We start from the raw sequence: 17,744 nt of genomic DNA, 5'->3' as shown, positions 1-17,744 counted from the left end.
CCTGAGCACCTCATCTCCCCTCTGTTAAACACACCCAGGGGTGGGACTCAGCCCCCTCCCTGTCCCACAGCCCCACAACTCTTTCAGGGAAGAACTTTTCCCTCCCATCTGCTCTGACCCTGCCCTGGGGCAGCTTGAGCCCATTACCCCTTGTCCCATCTCCTGTTCCCTGGCTGAAGAGACCACCACCCACCTCTCTGCACCCTCCTGTCAGGTAGTTGTAGGCAGTAATAAGGTCTCCCCTCAGCCTCCTCTTCTCCAGGCTCAACACCCCCAGCTCCCTCAGCTGCTCCTCAGAGGATTTGCCCTCCAGCCCCTTCCCCAGCCTGGTTGCCCTTCTCTGGACTCGCTCCAGGACCTCACTGTCCTTCTGATGGTGAGGAGCCCAGAACTGGACCCAGCACTCAAGGTGCAGCCTCACTAGTGCTGAGTAAATTTCCTCACCTTGGACATTTTCCAGATGGACCAGAGAAACTCATAACCACAGTGTCCTTCCTGAAAAAGAAAGCCAAGGCAATGTCAGGGCTCAGGCAGAAGGATGCCCTTTCTTTAGCTCTCTGGAAGGACCAGAGCTGCTGTCTGAATGCTAAAGAGGGTCTTGCTACCTGCCACATGGCCATGGGTGAGCCATGGTCGAGCAGCCAGGTGGCAGCAGGACACCCTGCATGTTGAACCCTGCTGCTGTGCAGGCAGGAGGCTAACACAGTGAAGGAAATTGGGCTGGGATCTGTTTTCTTTGCAAGATCCTCTGTTTGTTGTAAAGGGCTTCAGCAGCAACTCCATCCAGCATGAAAAATTAAGACATTTTACTTCCATTGCATCGCACCAAGGATTCATTTGGCCTGTTAACTTACAGTGCAAGAAAACCCTGAGAGCTATGATTTAAAAGTCCTACTCTTTCTCTGTCACTCCAGACCAGTAATTTAAAGGAACACAGAGCTACAGCTACTGAAATCCACATCTAAACAGTAAACTTAGCTGATCTATGGCAAATTTCTGCCAGCTAGTCAAGATTTTTCTGGTTGATATACTGCAGAGCTTAAAAGCAAGTTTAACTTTTGTTATGTAAAAAGAAATATTACACATCCCTCCCCCCAAATCAATTTCTGTCTTAAATCTGAATAGGTAAAAATCAATTTGGCCTATTGAAAAACACAGAGTCTGTAATAGGATTAAATCTAAATTTGTTTCAAATGGGATAAAAAGATGAAAATTACTTTTTTTACTTTGATTAGCCAACAATTAATGGGTGAAAGAGTGTCCATTTTAGAAGATACCATCTAAAGAGACAATGGATTTGCATTTGGAACAGCTCTCAAGCACTGATACCTGACATGCAGTTCAGAAGCATTTTGACAGGCGATGACTTCCTTTGCCAAAAGGAGAAGAGCATTCGTGGAAAGATTGTTGTGGCTCAGGCTGTGAACACAGGGGAGAAGACAACCTCAGCTGCTGGACCCAACAGCATGAACGGCCTCTGCTCTGCACCCACTAAGGGGATTTCTCCAAAACTGAGTAACTTTGCACTTTGGACCCAACAAAAGCACCATCAGGTCAGAGCTCTTCTCTGCAAGTGGCAGCTGCCATCAGTTTAGAATCTGAGACATTTCCTCTGTGAGGAACAGAGGGGCACAACTGCCCCCAGTGCAGCCAACCTCTTGCTACAACAAATGCAGTTTAAGTATATAATGACTGAACCCCAGACTGGTGTGGGTGGGCAGGCCCCTCAGAGCCCCCAGTGCCCCCTGCCATGGGCAGGGACACCCTTCCCCAGCCCAGGTGCCCCAAGCCCCATCCAACCCGGCCTTGAACCCTGCCAGGGATCCAGGGGCAGCCCCAGCTTCTCTGGGCACCCTGTGCCAGGGCCTCCCCCCTCCCCAGGAAGGATTTTTGCCTCCCAGCCCCTCTCCAGCTGCCCTCCTGCAGACAAAGGCCGTTCCCCTGGGCCTGGCCCTCCGTGCCCTGGGCACCAGCCCCCCTCCAGCTCTCCTGGAGCCCCTCGAGGGACGGGAAGGGGCTCAGAGCTCTCCCCAGAAGCAGCCTTCTCTTCTCTGGGCTGAGCCAGCCCAGCTCTCCCAGCCTGGCTCCAGAGCAGAGGGGCTCAAGCCCTCCCATCATCTCTGTGGCTCCTTGGGACTTGCTCCCACAGCTCCATGTCCCCCTTGCCCTGGGGACCCCCGAGCTGGAGGCAGCGCTGCAGGGGGGTCTGTGTCCCAGAGCAGAGCAGAGGGGCAGAATCCCCCTTTCCCAGCCCTGCTGGTCCCACTGCTGGGGGTGTGCATCTCTCCCTTCTCTCCAGTGTGTCAACCCACCACACAGCTCTGTGTCACCCACAACTTGCTGATCCCACAGTTCATGTTGCCAAAGATGTGAAACAGCTCCAGTCCCAATACCAACCCCTGAGGATCACCACTTGCCACTGGTCTCCACTTTGACTGCAACTGAGTGCAACCACCCAGCCACTTCCTTACCTACTGAGTCCTGTCTCTCCAGTTTAGAGACAAGGATGTCATGCAGGACAGTATCAAATGTTTTCCACAAGTCCAGGTAAATGATGTCTGTCCCTCTTCCCCCTTCTCCACCAACACTGTAACTCCACTGTAGAAGCCCAGCACATTTGTCAGGCATGATTTGCCCTTAGTGAAGCCATGCTGGCTGTCACCCATCACCTCCTTACTTCCCATGTGCCTGAGCAGAATCTCCAGGAAGATCTGCTCTGTGATCTTGCCAGGCCCAGAGGTGAGACTGACTAGCTTGTAGTTCCCTGGGTCTTCCTTTTTTCTCCTTTTTAAAATATTAAGGTTGTATTTCCCCTTTTCCAGTCAGGGTGAACTTTGCTGGACTGCCATGACTTCTCAAATAGGACGGAGAGTGGCTTAGCCATTCCATCCACCAGTTCCCCACGGATGCATCTCATCAGGTCCCACGGACTTGTGCACCTTCAAGTTTCTTACACGGTCTCAAACCCGATCTTCTCCTACAGTCCCTGCCTTTGCCTTCTACTTGGGCATTGTGACCAGAGCACTTACTGTTGAAGACTGAGACAAAAAACTGGTTGAGTACCTCATCCTCCTCCATATGCTGGATAACTGGGTATCCCATTTCTTTCCAGAGAGGGGCCATATTTTTCCTCATCTTCCTTTTATCACTGAAATACCTACAGAAGCTTTTTTTGTTGCCCCTGGTGTCCCTTGCTAGACTGAATTCAATCAGGGCTTTAGCTTTCCTAACCAGAGCCCTGGCTGCTTGGACAGTTTCTCTGCATTCCTTCCAGACTACCTGGTCTGGCTTCCACCCTCTGTAGGCTTCCTTCTGGAGTTTGAGTTTCCCCAGCAGCTCTGTCTTCATCCATGCAGTCAGTCCCTCTCATTCAGCACCATGCTGTACAGAGTGTTAGGAGGAGCACAGGAGAAGAGGGCTAACAAAAAGGCTGGGGAGCCAAGGATGGAGCCATCCTCCCTTAGGCAGAGGTGAGGCTCCTCTGAGCCTGACCAAGGGGAAGAGCAGGAAGGAGGCAGAGGAGGGAGAAGTCATGCCAGGCACCAAGTTGAACATGTGCATCATAATTCTTGGAGAGGTCTCAGTGTTGCCAGGACTCCCTTGAGATTAAGAGGCCTGAGTCTATGTCAAAGCCAGGCTGCCAGCACAGCTCTGCTTGCACTGCTGTGCCTCAGCTTAGTGCCTCCCATGTCCTCCCCTGACACCTCTAAGAGCGAGTGTCACCCCTTACAGAAACATCCAGCAACTCTGCTCTAACGAGGATTTAAACTCTCTCTGATGCTATCTCTTGCTTCATAGTGGCTGCTATTTTTAACAAATCTAAGCCATTTTTACTCACTCTATTTTCTTCAGATTCTCCATTCTGGAAAACAGGTCCACTACCCTCTTCACTGCCGGATCCCGTATCCGATTGTCCTGCAAGCTGCACACAGATTCATTCTCCTTAGTACCCCAGGATCCAAGGAATGAGGGGCTGAGTTGAGCACTGTTGTTGTGCCACAAGACACTCACTTTATTTCCTCAAGCTGGAGGCACTGTGATGCAGCCTGGACCAAGTTAGTCATCCCCACAGCCGTGATGCTGCCACCTGTCAGCCTGGAAGAAGAATGAATCACTGAACCCAAGCAGAGGGAGGCCCAGCACCCTGTGCAGCACACAGTGAGCCTGTCTCAGGTGTCTGCCAGCACCACAGTCCCAGCACACCAGTGCAGACAGGAGATGGCCTGACTGCCAGCTGCAACCAATGCAATATTCTTCTTGGCACCAGGATAAAACAGGAGCCACACATCTCCATGCTGCTCTGCACAGCACTGTGTTACTCTCTATACAGAGCTGCATGGAGCAGATCAGCCTTGAGAGAGCTGAGGTCATTAAACTGCAAGATTCGGATTTCATCACCTACAACTACCTGACAGGAGGGTGCAGAGAGGTGGGCGATGGTCTCTTCAGCCAGGGGACAGGAGATGGGACAAGGGGGAATGGCCTCAAGCTGCCCCAGGGCAGGGTCAGATTAGATATCAGGAAAACATTTGTTACTGAAAGAGCTGTCAGGACCTGGAACAGGCTGCCCAGCGAGGGGCTGAGTCACCTTTCCTGGGTGTGTTTAAAACAAGGGTAGATGAGGTACTTAGGGATATGGTTTAGCTTAGGATGGGAATGGTTGGACTTGATGTTGTTAAAAGTCTTTTCCAACCTTGTGATTCTGTGATATAAACAGGACAGACAGACAGAGAGAAGGCCCTGCCCTTACAGACAAACACTTACTCTAGTTTCTTCAGGCTCCCCATTCCTCGTAAGCTCCTCGCAAGAGCCGCAGCAAAGTCGTCGCCACACCTCCTACTGCGGAAGCTAAAACAGGAGGGGAAAACACATAAAGATGACCCAGGCTGAAGGAAACTGGAGCACAGAGTGGGTTACAGCATGGCTTTTAAAAAGTGTTGAATTTCTTTCTTGACAGCCATTGCACCATGCTCTTTTCTGCACCATCTCTACCAGAACCCAACAAACTGCAAACACCCCGAGACGTGGTTTCTGCCTCTTGGTACAGCCACGTCAGGTGTAAGGGCTGCCAGAGAGCAAGAGTCAGCCCTGCTGCATGTCCCACCAGAGTGAGGACCCTGGAGACAAGGGAGGTCAGACAGGGGCAAACCAAACTCAGGCAAACAGTCTAACAGCTCCCAGGTGATGAGCTGCTGAATTATGAGAGGGTTGATTTCAGGCCAGATACTTTAAATTTGGGGGGCAAAGCCTGAGTTGTCCCAAATGTAAGACACAAGGTTTAGACACCACAAGGTTTACAAGGTTTTTAGGGAAAGTACCTCTTCTGCTGAAGGAACTGGTGGCATTGGAATAAACCCCCAAATAAACAGGTAAGCTTTCAGACACCCTATCTCTCATTTGAAAGCACAGGACTCTGCTCTGCCCTGTGCCTGCAATAGCAATTCAAGTTAGGATGTACCATCATAAAGCTTTTCTAACAGTAGATTAAATGGGATTCCTGTTCTTCCTGCTGGAGGCAGAGAACAGACAATTACATCCTTCTTAAAATCACACCAATTCCAGGAGTAGCTGTTTTTATGTCTCTGTTTCTTCACAGCAGACATCTTTCCCTTCACATCAAGGTAGTTCTCACCCTTGCTGCTCCCCATCTTCTCCACGTTAGCAAACTCCACCTGTGTTCCTCTAAGTCACTCACAGAAATACAGAACAAGACCCAGTTCACTACAGAATCCCCAGAGATCCTCCCTGAAAAGTCCTTCCAGCGTGACAGCAAAGCACTGACAACACCTGAGAGGGCAGCTGTCACTCCTGCTCACCTGGCTTACGGTGGTTTCACTGAGATCACAACTTTCTCATTTGCCTGCAGGATTTGCCCTGTCTTGGTATTGTCAAGAAATGCCCATCAATTTCTCTCTTATCTACTTCAGTGACAATCTTCTTGTTTGATTGTTTTAATCAAAACAGGGAAATACACCAAAAAAAAAAAACCCAGCCAGGATGGATTTATCACCCAATATCCATCCGTCCCTCCTAAGTTCATTATTCCATAAATTCCTTTAGTATCACATTTAAACTGTTCAGATCAGAATTGCTCACATCTTCCCCTCTCCATTGTAACACAGACACTGGGTTTGCCCTCCCAAGCCCCTTCTCTCCACCCACCAGCTCAGAGCACTCTGTGTGTTTACCTCAAGTGCTCTATATTCTTACAGCCAGCGAGAACTTCCAAACACTCGACGTCCATGAGGCATCCTGCAAAATCCAAGTGAGTCAAATCCTGGCTGGAGTTCACGACAAAAACCAAAGCTGACATGTCCAGAGTCGTCATCCTGAAGTTCTTGAACTCATACTTGAAGTTCAGCAGGCTCCCAATGTGCTGGGCTACCTCGAGGTCCTGCGTTTCGAAGGTGCAGTGGCAGAGCTCGATGACCTTCGGCCCTGTCAGCTGAGTGGCTGCCAGTTTCTTGAGGGACTGCAGGATGGCATCCTGCTTCTCCTGTACCCAAGCTTCATCTTGCTCAGCCAGCAGCATGAGAAATGTCCTACACTCTTTTGATGACAGGCCTGAGAGAAAGATGTGAAAACTCTCCACAACCTCAGTCTTTGCCTCATTCTTTGAAGTCCACTTTGACTTCAACGAGAATTTCTTCTTCAGGTAATTCTTGTCCACCCTCCCGCTTACCATGAGATACAGTGCTGCAAAAAACTCCTGCAAGCTCAAGTGCACAAAGGCATAGCCAGCCTCTGAGTGAGTGCCACATGTCTTCACCTCAAAGACAGTCAGGAGTCCGTGTAAGGAAGCAAATTCCTTCACATGCTCTGGAATATCACCAACATAAAATACAAACTTCTTCTCTTCCAGGCCTTTCAGTGCAAGATCACCCAGATCCAAAATGGCCTTCCTGTTGCAGTTCAGCTGAGCCTCCTCACCACCTGCATGCTCCACTTGCTGTTTGTTTATGAAGATGAGAAACACTTTGATATAGAATTGTGTCATAGTCTGAGGAAGCTCCACACTCACCTGGTGTTTAAGGAGCAAATATTCCAAGCAGGTGCACACGATGTAACACAGAGCAGGGATCTGGCACATGCTGAGGAGCTTGGTGTTGTTCTTCAGGTGAGCAATGGCTTGTTCTCTGAAGGAATGCTGATGGAAGTAGTGGCTGGCATATTCCTCAATCTTCTCATTGTCAAACCCACAGATTTCTGCCAGCAGGTCTATGGTGTTCAGTAGGAAGTCAGGTAGCCTCTTAGATCGGCTGGTGACCAACACTGAGCAACCACGTAGGAGCTTCCCGAGACAGAGGTCAGCAAAGAGCTCAGATATGGACATAAGGGAGGCAAGAGTTCGGCCTCCCTTAGGAGAGGATGACACGTCCATGTCAGCTGCAAACTCATCCAGTCCATCAAAGATGATCAGTGTGTAAGAGGCCTTTTCCAGGAGGTACAGGAACACTGCCTCAGGGCTGTCTTCTGGCTGAAGGAACAGGTCAAACAAAAGCTCCTTCAGAGTCAATTTTCTTTTCAACAAGTTCAGCTGCCGGAACTCAAACAGGAAGGTGAAGTGAAACTGAGGCAGGACACCGTCTGCCCACTTCTGACAAACCCTGTGCATTAACATGGTCTTGCCTGTACCAGGTTTACCAAACAGAAAGATCACCTTTGTGGTGCCTGACGGGGCCACGCGACGTAACAAGTGTGACACCTTCACCACTGCATCCTCCCCTTCTTCTGGCTCAGCAGCACCTGCCCCATCCTTCCGGCGTTTATCTGTTCTCTCTTTTGAGGGGAAGGTTTTTCTCTGCCGAATGACAAGGTTGACAAAGGTTTGGGTGAAAGCTGGGGGCTGTGTTTGTTCCTGTGCTGCTGCTCCTGCTGCTGTCTTGCTCCCGTATCTCTGGCGGATAAAATCGCTGAGCAAACGCTGGTATTTTGCATTTGAATCTGAGAGGAAGAGGAACAGGGGATGAGGATGAAAATGTTAGTTCTGAGCTATGACAGATCCAAAATATCTCCCAGAGATGGCCCGGAGCAGAGGCTGCTCCACAGAGCTAGGGAGAGATGACGAATTTTCAACAGTGAAAATATCCCCCTATTTCTCCTATTTTTGCACAGGGGACAAAGAAAATTCAGGGAAAGGGTGAAACAGCCTTATAGAAAAACTAAATCCCAGTGCTCTATGGAGACAGGACAAGGGGCAATGGCTGCAAGTTGGAGCACAGGAAGTTCCACACAAACATGGGGAAGAACTTTTCCCCAGTGAGGGTGAGAGAGCCCTGGGACAGGCTGCCCAGGGGCTGTGGAGTCTCCTTCTCTGGAGAGATTCCAGCCCCGTCTGGACACCGACCTGTGCAATATGAGCTGGGGAGCTGCTTTGGCAGGGGGTTGGACCCCATGATCTCTCGAGGTCCCTTCCAACCCCTATGATTCTGTGATCTCTTTGGGAAGAGAATTGGGTATTATGTGTGTATTTCCCTGTTCACTGGTTGCCTGTTCACCCACGCTGGCTTTGTGCCACACTCACTCAGCTACCTGCACCTCTCAAGAGACGCCGCCTTCTGCTCAGAGAACTGGACACCCCTGACAGTATCAGCATCTCTTTGCTGAAAAAAGAACAGAAGTGGTAGTTAAGGGAACTCAGCACCTTACAAAAAACCCTCCCCTCACTGCTATTAAGTTATCCAAGTTTTGTCAAAGAAGATCTGGCCTCCTGGGAGCACCTCCTCAAGGACTGTCTGTCCAAAACTAGCTCCAGTCCAGCTGCAGTCACCAGCTTGCTGCTCCCTGTGTTCCCACACCAGACACTGGGCAGCACTGGACCACGGGGAAAGCAAGGCTAAAAACAAGAGGCAGAAAAGAGTGAAGAATAACAGGTGATGAAGGAAAGGGCATGGACACTGGTGCTATACAGCCCACAGGATTGCGTAGCCTACCTTGTCTTTCCTGGAATTTCTCTGCCTTGACTGTGCCATCACTCATCTATCTAGACACTTCTCTGCTTTAGGGTGAGTGCAAATCACAAGAGTTTGTAACGTCCTAGAGAACCCGTGGAGCCTTTAGTGGGTTTAAATTGTTGGTGTAACTCCTGATTTGGTTAAAAAAACCAAACAAACAAATATGGGGATGACCTACAGCTGGATGCTTTGCTGGCACATCAAGCACTGTAAGGGAGCCCATAGCCTCTGCCATCTGCATTCCTTCTCCTCAGATTTAATATACCTCTGGAATGGAAACAGAATCCCAGACTGGCAGGGACCTCTGGAGATCATCCAGTCCCACTCCCCTAGAGCAGGGTCCCCTCGAGCAGGCTGCACAGCGGTGTCCAGGATCACAGGATTGGAATGTCTCCAGAGATGGAGACTCCCCAACCTCTCTGGGCAGCCTGGCCCAGGGCTCTGCCACACTTCCAGGGAAGAAGTTCCTCCTCATGTTCAGGTGGAACTTCCTCTAGTCCAGTTGGTGTCCATGGACTCTTGTCCTGTCCCTGGGCACCACTGAACACAGACTGACCCAGCCTCCTGAGCCCACCCCTCAAGGACTTATCAGCACTGAGAAGATTCCCCCTCAGTCTTCTCTTCTCCAGGCTAAATAGTCCCAAGCCCCTCAGCCTCTCTGCATCAGAGGGATGTTCCAGTCCCCTCAGCATCTCCGTAGTTCTTTTCTGTCCCCTCTCCAGGAGCTCCCTGTCCTCCTTGACCTGGGGAGCCCAGCACCACACACACTGTTCCCAATGAGGACTCACCAGGGCAGAGCAGAGTGGCAGAAGAACCTCCCTGACCTGCTGCCCACACTTTTCTTAACACACCCCAGGATGCTGTTGGCTTTCTTGGCCATGAGAGCACATTGCTGGCCCATGGTCAACCTGTTGTCCACCAAGACTCCCAGGTCTTTTTTTCCACAGAGCAACTGAGGTCTTTTTCCAAGAAACACCTTTCTTGCCATGTCCTGGGTCCCACTGTCTGTACGTTCTAGAACCTGTTGCATTAGGAGTTTGTGCCACTACTGAACAAGTTTCCCCTCAGTGTGGGAGGCTGATTTCTTGGGTGTTTCTGCTGTGTTAAATAGGTTCCTCCTCAGAGGGAAGCACACTGCTGCTCTGCCTCTGGAACAGGTACATACCAATTCGTTGCTGTTTGATGTCCCTATCACTCACAGGCTTGCTGTGACGGCGACGCTGAGCCAGCCCTGAAAATGGAGAGGTCAGACACATGTCAGAAGTGCATTCTGAATGGCAGCTTGTTAGAGCTGGGCAAGACTCTCCAGCAAAGCATTTGGGGAGCTGAAGAGGCAAAATTGGAGAGATGTAACTATTTGCAAACTGCAGCTGAGTTTACAGAACCGCTTTTGCAAAGAGCAGAGGTACATCCAGCTATGGAGAGACAGCTTGAGCTGGTCCACATGAGGCTAATCCAACCCCTTGTTCCACTCAGGAGAGGCTACAGCTCCCAGGAGTGACCAAAGGGTCTGGGTCAATTTAAAGACCATCAGTACTGGAGGTCCCTGACCACCTCTGGGCAATTCATGCCGACACTTCAGTTTGTTTACGTAGATTTTCCTAGAGGCTGACATCAATCTTCCCTGCCACAGTGTGATCCACTACTTCCCTACCCTATCCACTTGACCATTTTTTGCAGAGAAGTCAAGCAGGTCCTTCCTGCTCCCTGGGACACAGGATCAGCTACAAGGGTTCAACATTTATTTAATATTGGAATGTGATTCTGCATTTCACAGACCTATTAATAACCAAATCCCTCTGTTCTGAGCCAACAGCGGCTGGGACATCAGAAATGAGGAGGTACAACCTGCTGCTGGAAGCCCAGCCTGGAAAACCTTTGCAGGAAACAATGTGAATTTCCAAAGGTCTGGTTTTACAAAAAATGTGTTAGGTTACCAAAGGATCAGATCTTTTTGCTCAATCCCCCAACTTCCTTAAAAGCACAGTGCTAAGCAGTGCCAGAACCTTGGCAAAAACCCAATGTAGCAGCCCACCAGAAAGAATCCCAGGAAATGATCCTACTGGCAGCACAGCTGCTGGAAGGCAGAAGAGGAGAGATATTCTGGGCTCGGAGGAGCCTAAGTAGGGAGAGCATTAAGTGCCACAGCCAGCCTAATCAAACACTTACAATACTGTGGGCACTGGTCGTGGAGGAAGTGGTTCTGAGCATATGAAAGAAGGCTGGCAGATGTGAGACAGAGATAAGCCAAGGACCAGTACCACATATCCCAGTTACAGGCTGTGGCAACGCCCACAGCCCCATTTCTTTCCGTTGTGCTACACCCCTCCCCAGGATTTAAGTCCAGTCAAAGCAGGATAAGCCTGTGTGGTGGACCTGAAAGCAAGCAGAAGCAGGAAATATTGATGACTTGGCATATCTCAGCTCCATAGAAAGTTTCCTTCTGAGGGAAGCCAGCTGCCAGATCAGCCTCTGGGAGCACAGCTGGCCAGGGAGCACTGTGTCAAGGAGCTATGTACACACAGCTGTGAAACCCTGCCCTGCATTTCCTAAGCCTGGTTACAACCACTTCACTGGGGAGTCTTTTTAGTAAGCTGAGCAATGCATCTGCCTTGCACTGCATACAGGAAACTGCTCTGTCTTGCTGGGGAAGAGGGCAGGAAACAGCTATTTCTGGAGAATGCACAGCCCCAAGGGCTGTTCAGAGACTCACAGAACTGTAGGGGTTGGAAGGGACCTCCAGAGCTCATCAGGTCCAACCCCCTGCCCAAGCAGGGTCCCTGGGACAGGTCACACAGGTTGGTGTCCAGACAGGGCTGGAATCTCTCTAGAGAAGGAGACTCCACACCCCCTGGGCAGCCTGTCCCAGGGCTCCCTCACCCTCACTGGGGAAAAGTTCTTCCACATATTGGTGGGGAACTCCCTGTGCTCCAACTTGAGGCCACGTGACACTGAGAAAAGGCTGCCCATTTCCCCCTGTGTCCCACCCTTCAGATATTGATACTCATTGATCAGATCACCTCTCAGGCTTCTTTTCTCCAGGCTGAACAGTCCCAACTCACTCAGCCTTTCCTTGCAGGGGAGATGCTCCAGGCCTATCATCTCCATAGCCCTGTGCTGGACTCTCTCCAGGAGATCCCTGTCTCTTTTATACCAGGGAGCCCAGAACTGGACACAACACTCCAGGTGGGGCCTGACCAGGGCAGAGCAGAGGGGGAGGATCCCCTCCTTTGACCTGCTGGCCACATTCCTCTTGATGCCCCCCAGGATCCCATCGGCTCTCTTAGCCATGAGGCCAAAGTTCCTGGTGCTTAATTTCCTGTTTGGTTATGATGTACTCTCAGATGGAGAGAATGAGTAAAGCCAAGAGGCAAGAGTCTTTCCTCTCCTAACTGGTCCCAGTAACTTCCAGCACTGTTTTCAAATTTCTATTCCTCCAGGAAGCAGCAGTATCGACCACCTCCTCCCACAGGCAGCACAGCAGCCAGGAGCAGCTGCGGGTCTGCAGAACAGGAAGATCACTTTTCTTTTCAAGATCTGAAAGCTGCACATAACAGGATACAGAATTTGCATCTCTGTGACTCAGCAGTGGTGTCCAAGTGAAGAGCAGAGGCAAAAGTGACTCTGTGACAACAGAACAGCTGGACCTGGAAAGGACAGGCTGGGAGCTGCTGTGCCTGTGAGCCTTAGTCAGGCCCCACTCACATGCAGGAAAGAAATGAAGAGCACCGTCTATTTTCCTCCACCAGACAATCCAGCACTGACATTAGAAACTCTGCTCTTCCTTTGAAGGCCAAACCAACTTGCTCCTCCTACCAATGAGCACAAAAAGCGGGGATTTTGCAGAGCAGGTGGGAGACTCCCTTTGCTAGAGAAATTTAAACCAAGTGTCTTAGCAAAGTCAGGGCCAGCAAGAATTTTCTGCAAATTCAGAGAGAGAAAATGAAAATACATTCATCTGGAAAGCACCTAGAACAAAAAAATTAAACCAGAAGTTGTAAGGGCTTCCCCACATGGCCAACACATGGGACATTTGTATCTCTGCCCAGCCCATGGGCAGAGAAGATAAACTCCAAGAGTACAGCACCTCAGTCTGTGCCAGCCTTACCTCTTGGCTTGGATGACCAGACACTCCCATCTCTGTGTGCTTCTTGTCTCTGGCTACCTAAAGGAGTTGGATTGGGAATGAAGCACAGTTACTGTGAGCGTCCTGGTGTTGGAACGTGGGGTGCTGCTGGCCAAAGTCGAGGGGCAAAGCAGCACCCAAGGCACAAGTGGTACAAACTGAGACCCACTGTCAGGGCTGATGCAACACAGCCAGGTTTCAGGATCCCCACCTTATCTTCTCCTTTCAGATTGCTTTAAAGTACAGCTAACCTCTGCTTTCAAGGGAGGAGTGAAACATCTCTACGACACTGTCCTGGTTTTGGCAGGGATAGAGTTAATTTTCTTCCTGGTATGGTGCTGTGGTTTGGAGTTAGGCAGACAGCAGTGCTGATAACACACTAATGGTTTAGTTGTTGCCAAGCAGCCAAGGACTTTTCAGCTTCTCACATGGCCCTGACAAGGAGAAGGCAGGGGGCAACCAAGAAGCCAGGAGGGGACACAGCCAGGACAGGTGACCCAGCCTGCCTGAAGGCAGAGCCCATACCATACCATGTCATGCTCTGTATAGAGCTGGGGGTGGGCTGGGGAGAATGTTCAGCTCAAGAAGCAGCTGAGTATGGCCTGAAGTGGTGAGCAATTGTTCTGTGCATCACTTGTTTTGTATGTTATTTTATTATTACTGTGTTTGTTGTTATTTGTTAATATTGTTGTTATTACTATTCTCTTCCTTTTCTGTCCTATGAAACTGCTTTTGTCTCAACCCAGGAGCTTCACCTTTTCCCTCCCACCGGTGGGGCGAGGGAGAGAACAGTCATGTGGGTATTTCAGTTCCTGACCAAGTTAAACAACAGACATGGAAACACCCAGGGAGAGCAGCTCTGACTAATCTAAAAAAAACCCCCCACTGCAGCCAAAAAGCGAACTGCTACCTCTCTCCACCCTCACAAAGAAACTTCTGTGATGACACCATTGCAGTGTCAGCTGGCAGCCCCATCAAGAGCCTCTTCTGACTCAAGCTGCCACCAAACCCCACTCCACACAGCCAATGTTCACATAGTGTCAGAGGGAGCTCCTGCCCAGCCCAAACAGGGGTTCACATGCCACCAGACTCTTCTGTTCAGATAAATTCACACCTGAAAGCATTACTCTCCAAAATGAGATGGGAAGCCTTCAGAAATTCGTTCCCCTCACTGCAATTTGCAGCATTCCCCAACTAGTGTTTCCAGCTCCAGCATCAGCATGAAATGACAGAACAGGCTCCACATGGACACATGTGCTGTGTCACTACCTCACACAAAAACTGTTCAACAGTTCAAATGCCCTCGGCCTGTTCTGGTACTGGAAGACTCAATCCCACTATTTCTCCAACTGCTCACCCCAGTCTCGCTCCTGCAAGGTGTAGCAGTGTTAAAAAAGCACATCTGAAAATGTGAACTATTGCTGTTTGCTGGCAACAACTTGTGTTGGAGGCACTGATCTTATCCCACAGATTATGGTGGAAGCCAGGGTGAACCAAGAGGGAGATCTGGTAATTTTTTAACTCCCTCGTAGCTGCCTGGACATCATGGAGCCCACTGTCACCTCTCACTGACTGCACAAGTGAGGGCATTAGTGGTCTCACTGCCTAGACTGGTCTGGTGGCCATAGGGGCTCAAGGTGCTGTCCATGTTTGTCCCAACCTCCATTACCTTCTCCCACGAAACTTATGAGCAGTGTCTCCAGATCCAGGGGGAGGTCCTGCTCCATGCACAGATACTGTGCAAACTGCTTCCAGGTGGCAGAGCCAGCCTTCTCCAGCAGGTCAAGCAGCTCTGAGGCCTTTTCTCTGTGGTCAGTGATGCCATCCAGGAGACTCAGGTCCACTCCTGGGAGGAAGCGCTGAGAGGTGGAGAGGACCCAGTCGGGATGGTGACTGAGGAACTCCACCAGCTGAGGGCGGGCACTGACGACAGCTGCTTCCAGGTCTTCATCGTTTTGAAATGTGGGCTAGAGGGACAAAACCAGAAGGTCACAATGGGCATAGGAGCAAGAGATGTTCACCCACACCACCCCTGGTGACTTGATCTGCTTTTCTACCCCATGGTCCAACCCAGCATTTCGTATCTGCTTTACATGCACCATGTCATGTGGCAAGTCCCAGCCCTGCCACTGAGCTGTGCAAGGACAACAGCGCTTGTCTGCACAGTGCCTAAAGGCAGCGGCACTGCAAGGGGGGAGAGGAGCAAACAGGAGTCAGTCTCTCTGGCAGCAGCCACGGAGAAGCTCAGGTGACATCTGTGTCACTGCAGTGACCCTCTGCCAAATACATCTCAGGTATCTTTCACATGCAGCAGGACCTCTGGGGAGGCTTGCAGCCTTCCAGTACCTGAAGGGAGCTTATAAGCACGAGGGGATTCAACTTTTTAAAAGAGCAGATAATGGCAGGACAAGGGGGAATGGACTAAAGCTAAAGGAGAGAAGGTTTAGATTAGATATTAGGGGGAAGTTTTTTACAGAAAGAGTGGTGAGGTGCTGGAACAGGCTGCCCAGAGAGGTAGTGGATTCCCCGTCCCTGGAGGTGTTCAAGGCCAGGTTGGCTGGGGCCCTGGGCAGCCTTGTGTAGCTCCAGGCCTGGAGGTTGGTGTCCCTGTCTGTGGCAGGGGGTTGGAGCCCTGTGACCCCTGGGGTCCCTTCCAACCCAGACCATTCTATGATTCTATGATTCTATGATCAGAGGTGTGAGACTCTAAGAACAATGTATTTCCCTGAACCACTGGCTCAGGCAGTTGTTCTTGCTGCTCTTTTTATGGTGATCAACAACTCATTTCTGCTTTGGTGACTGTCAGCTCCACCTTCACCTCCTTCCTCAGCAAAGCCATGCACATACAGTCTCCTACCTGCATGGTTGTGCGATGAGCCTCCTCTCAGTTGTCAAAGACAAAGGTGGCTTCTGCTCCATATCCTGACGAAGAACTGATCTGGTAGTGGCAGTGCTTCAGCACACAGTGACACCTCAACGCATCACACATGCCTATACACAGCTGCCTCTCAGTGCAGATGCCTAGTGAGAGCAACAAGAGCAGAATGTAATAACAGGCACAGGAAACAACACAAGTCCCTGAACTAGAAGCTTTGCCTTTAATCCTGAGGTCAGCCATGGAGCTTCTCATCTCGAGGGAGCAACCTCAGCTCACACCAGCAGTGAGCACAAAGTTTGGACATTTGAAGATCTGCTGGTGTGAGGAAAATGCAGGAGAGAGCCTTGTGCCCTAAAACGCAAGTGAAGCCAAGCTCTACAGGAACACCTGGAGGGAATCACAGCTTTCCTGGTCTCACTGCCTGATTTGAGCTGGTTTTCTACACCAACCTGCCGCCCTTAGCCCCCCCATGGAAGCTGGTGCAGAAGCAGCAGCAGCTTGCTCGAGTCAGGAAGTCACAGCAGAAAAGCTGTGAAAAGCTGATGCTCTGAGGTCACACAGCTCTCGGGAAAAAGTTTAAGGTGCAGAGGGACAAGACCACCTCCAGCGCCAGCAGAGACAGCAAAGGTCACTTTTCTCCCCACACTGCAGCTGGTGCAGCCCAGCCACTGCTACCACAAGGATGAGGAAAGCCGTTACCATCCTGCACACCTCCAAACATCCTGCAGCAGGACCCCACCCTGGGCTACAGCAGCATGGGAGCTGCCTGCACTGATGATGAAAGCCACGGCCAGGTTTGCAGAAAAGCTGGCACAGAAATGACAGAGAGCAGCCCCCACACTCCACCCTCCCACCACCCACCTGCCTTGCACCTAGACTGGACGGTGAGTGAAAGATTCCCACAGCTGCTGTAACACCTGAGCTTACATGGTTACACAAAGCAGTGGGGACAGGGCAGCAACCAGCCTATATGAGCACAAAGCCAGCGGCACTGTTACAGCCGTGCTCGGGGTACAACCATTTCATCCCCTCACCAGCTTGATGCCTGTGTGGCCATTCCTCAGTAACTGCTGTTTCAGAGCAAATGCCTTCCTAAGGCGCTTTCTAAGCCCCTTTTCAGTGTCTGTGGGGACAGGACCAGGGGCAATGGCTGCAAGTTGGAGCACAGGAAGTTCCACACCAACATGCGGAAGAACTTGCACCCGGTGAGGGTGAGGGAGCCCTGGGACAGGCTGCCCAGGGGCTGTGGAGTCTCCTTCTCTGGAGAGATTCCAGCCCTATCTGGACACCGACCTGTGCAATATGAGCTGGGGAGCTGCTTTGGCAGGGTGTTGGATCCCATGATCTCTTGAGGTCCCTTCCAACCCCTGTGATTCTGTGATTCCTGGCTGAGCAGCAGCAGCCCACCCCACTGCTACCAGGGTGGAGGGATGGGGCAGGGGTGCTGCCCCTTCTTTAGCATGCAGCCCCTCACTCCACACACATGCTCTCCTCCACTCTAATCATTTAATATCCGCAGTAAAAGCAACCCACCAGCCTTCAGGGTATCTGCTGTTGCCACCTTCTTGTCCTGGACGAAGAGGAAAGTGGGATATTTCTGTGGAGCCAAGGGAAGAGCTCAGGAGACAGCAGGAGCCACGTCCTCCCCATCTGAGCACAGACAGCTTGTAACTCACATGTGCTAGGTTGAAGCACCGTCCCACTCATGTTTCAGAGGACATCCCTTCTCCCAGAACCCAGCACCACCCTCTGCTCTCTCTGTACTGCCTCTTCCAACAGCCTCGGG

At 50.9% G+C, this 17,744-nt stretch overlaps 1 protein-coding gene across 1 annotated transcript in view; it reads right to left on the bottom strand.

The window, feature by feature from the left end:
- NLRC5 (NLR family CARD domain containing 5) overlaps positions 1-15,943 on the bottom strand; it is a gene marked incomplete at both ends in the record, with an annotated part of 46,003 nt that extends 30,060 nt beyond the window's left edge. The window contains 12 exon segments of the mRNA XM_084270065.1: positions 445-495; positions 1,330-1,419; positions 3,839-3,922; positions 4,012-4,095; positions 4,765-4,848; positions 6,189-7,944; positions 10,120-10,185; positions 11,124-11,176; positions 12,968-13,045; positions 13,047-13,119; positions 14,741-15,047; positions 15,938-15,943. Coding sequence (XP_084126191.1) covers positions 445-495; positions 1,330-1,419; positions 3,839-3,922; positions 4,012-4,095; positions 4,765-4,848; positions 6,189-7,944; positions 10,120-10,185; positions 11,124-11,176; positions 12,968-13,045; positions 13,047-13,119; positions 14,741-15,047; positions 15,938-15,943 — 2,732 coding nt within the window.
- Positions 15,944-17,744: the final 1,801 nt, after the last annotated feature.

Source organism: Gallinula chloropus (assembly GCF_964237585.1).
Source record: "Gallinula chloropus genome assembly, chromosome: 13".
Lineage (NCBI taxonomy): Eukaryota > Metazoa > Chordata > Aves > Gruiformes > Rallidae > Gallinula > Gallinula chloropus.
The sequence above is the reverse complement of the archived record's forward strand: the minus strand, read 5'-3'. Positions and strand labels throughout refer to the sequence as shown.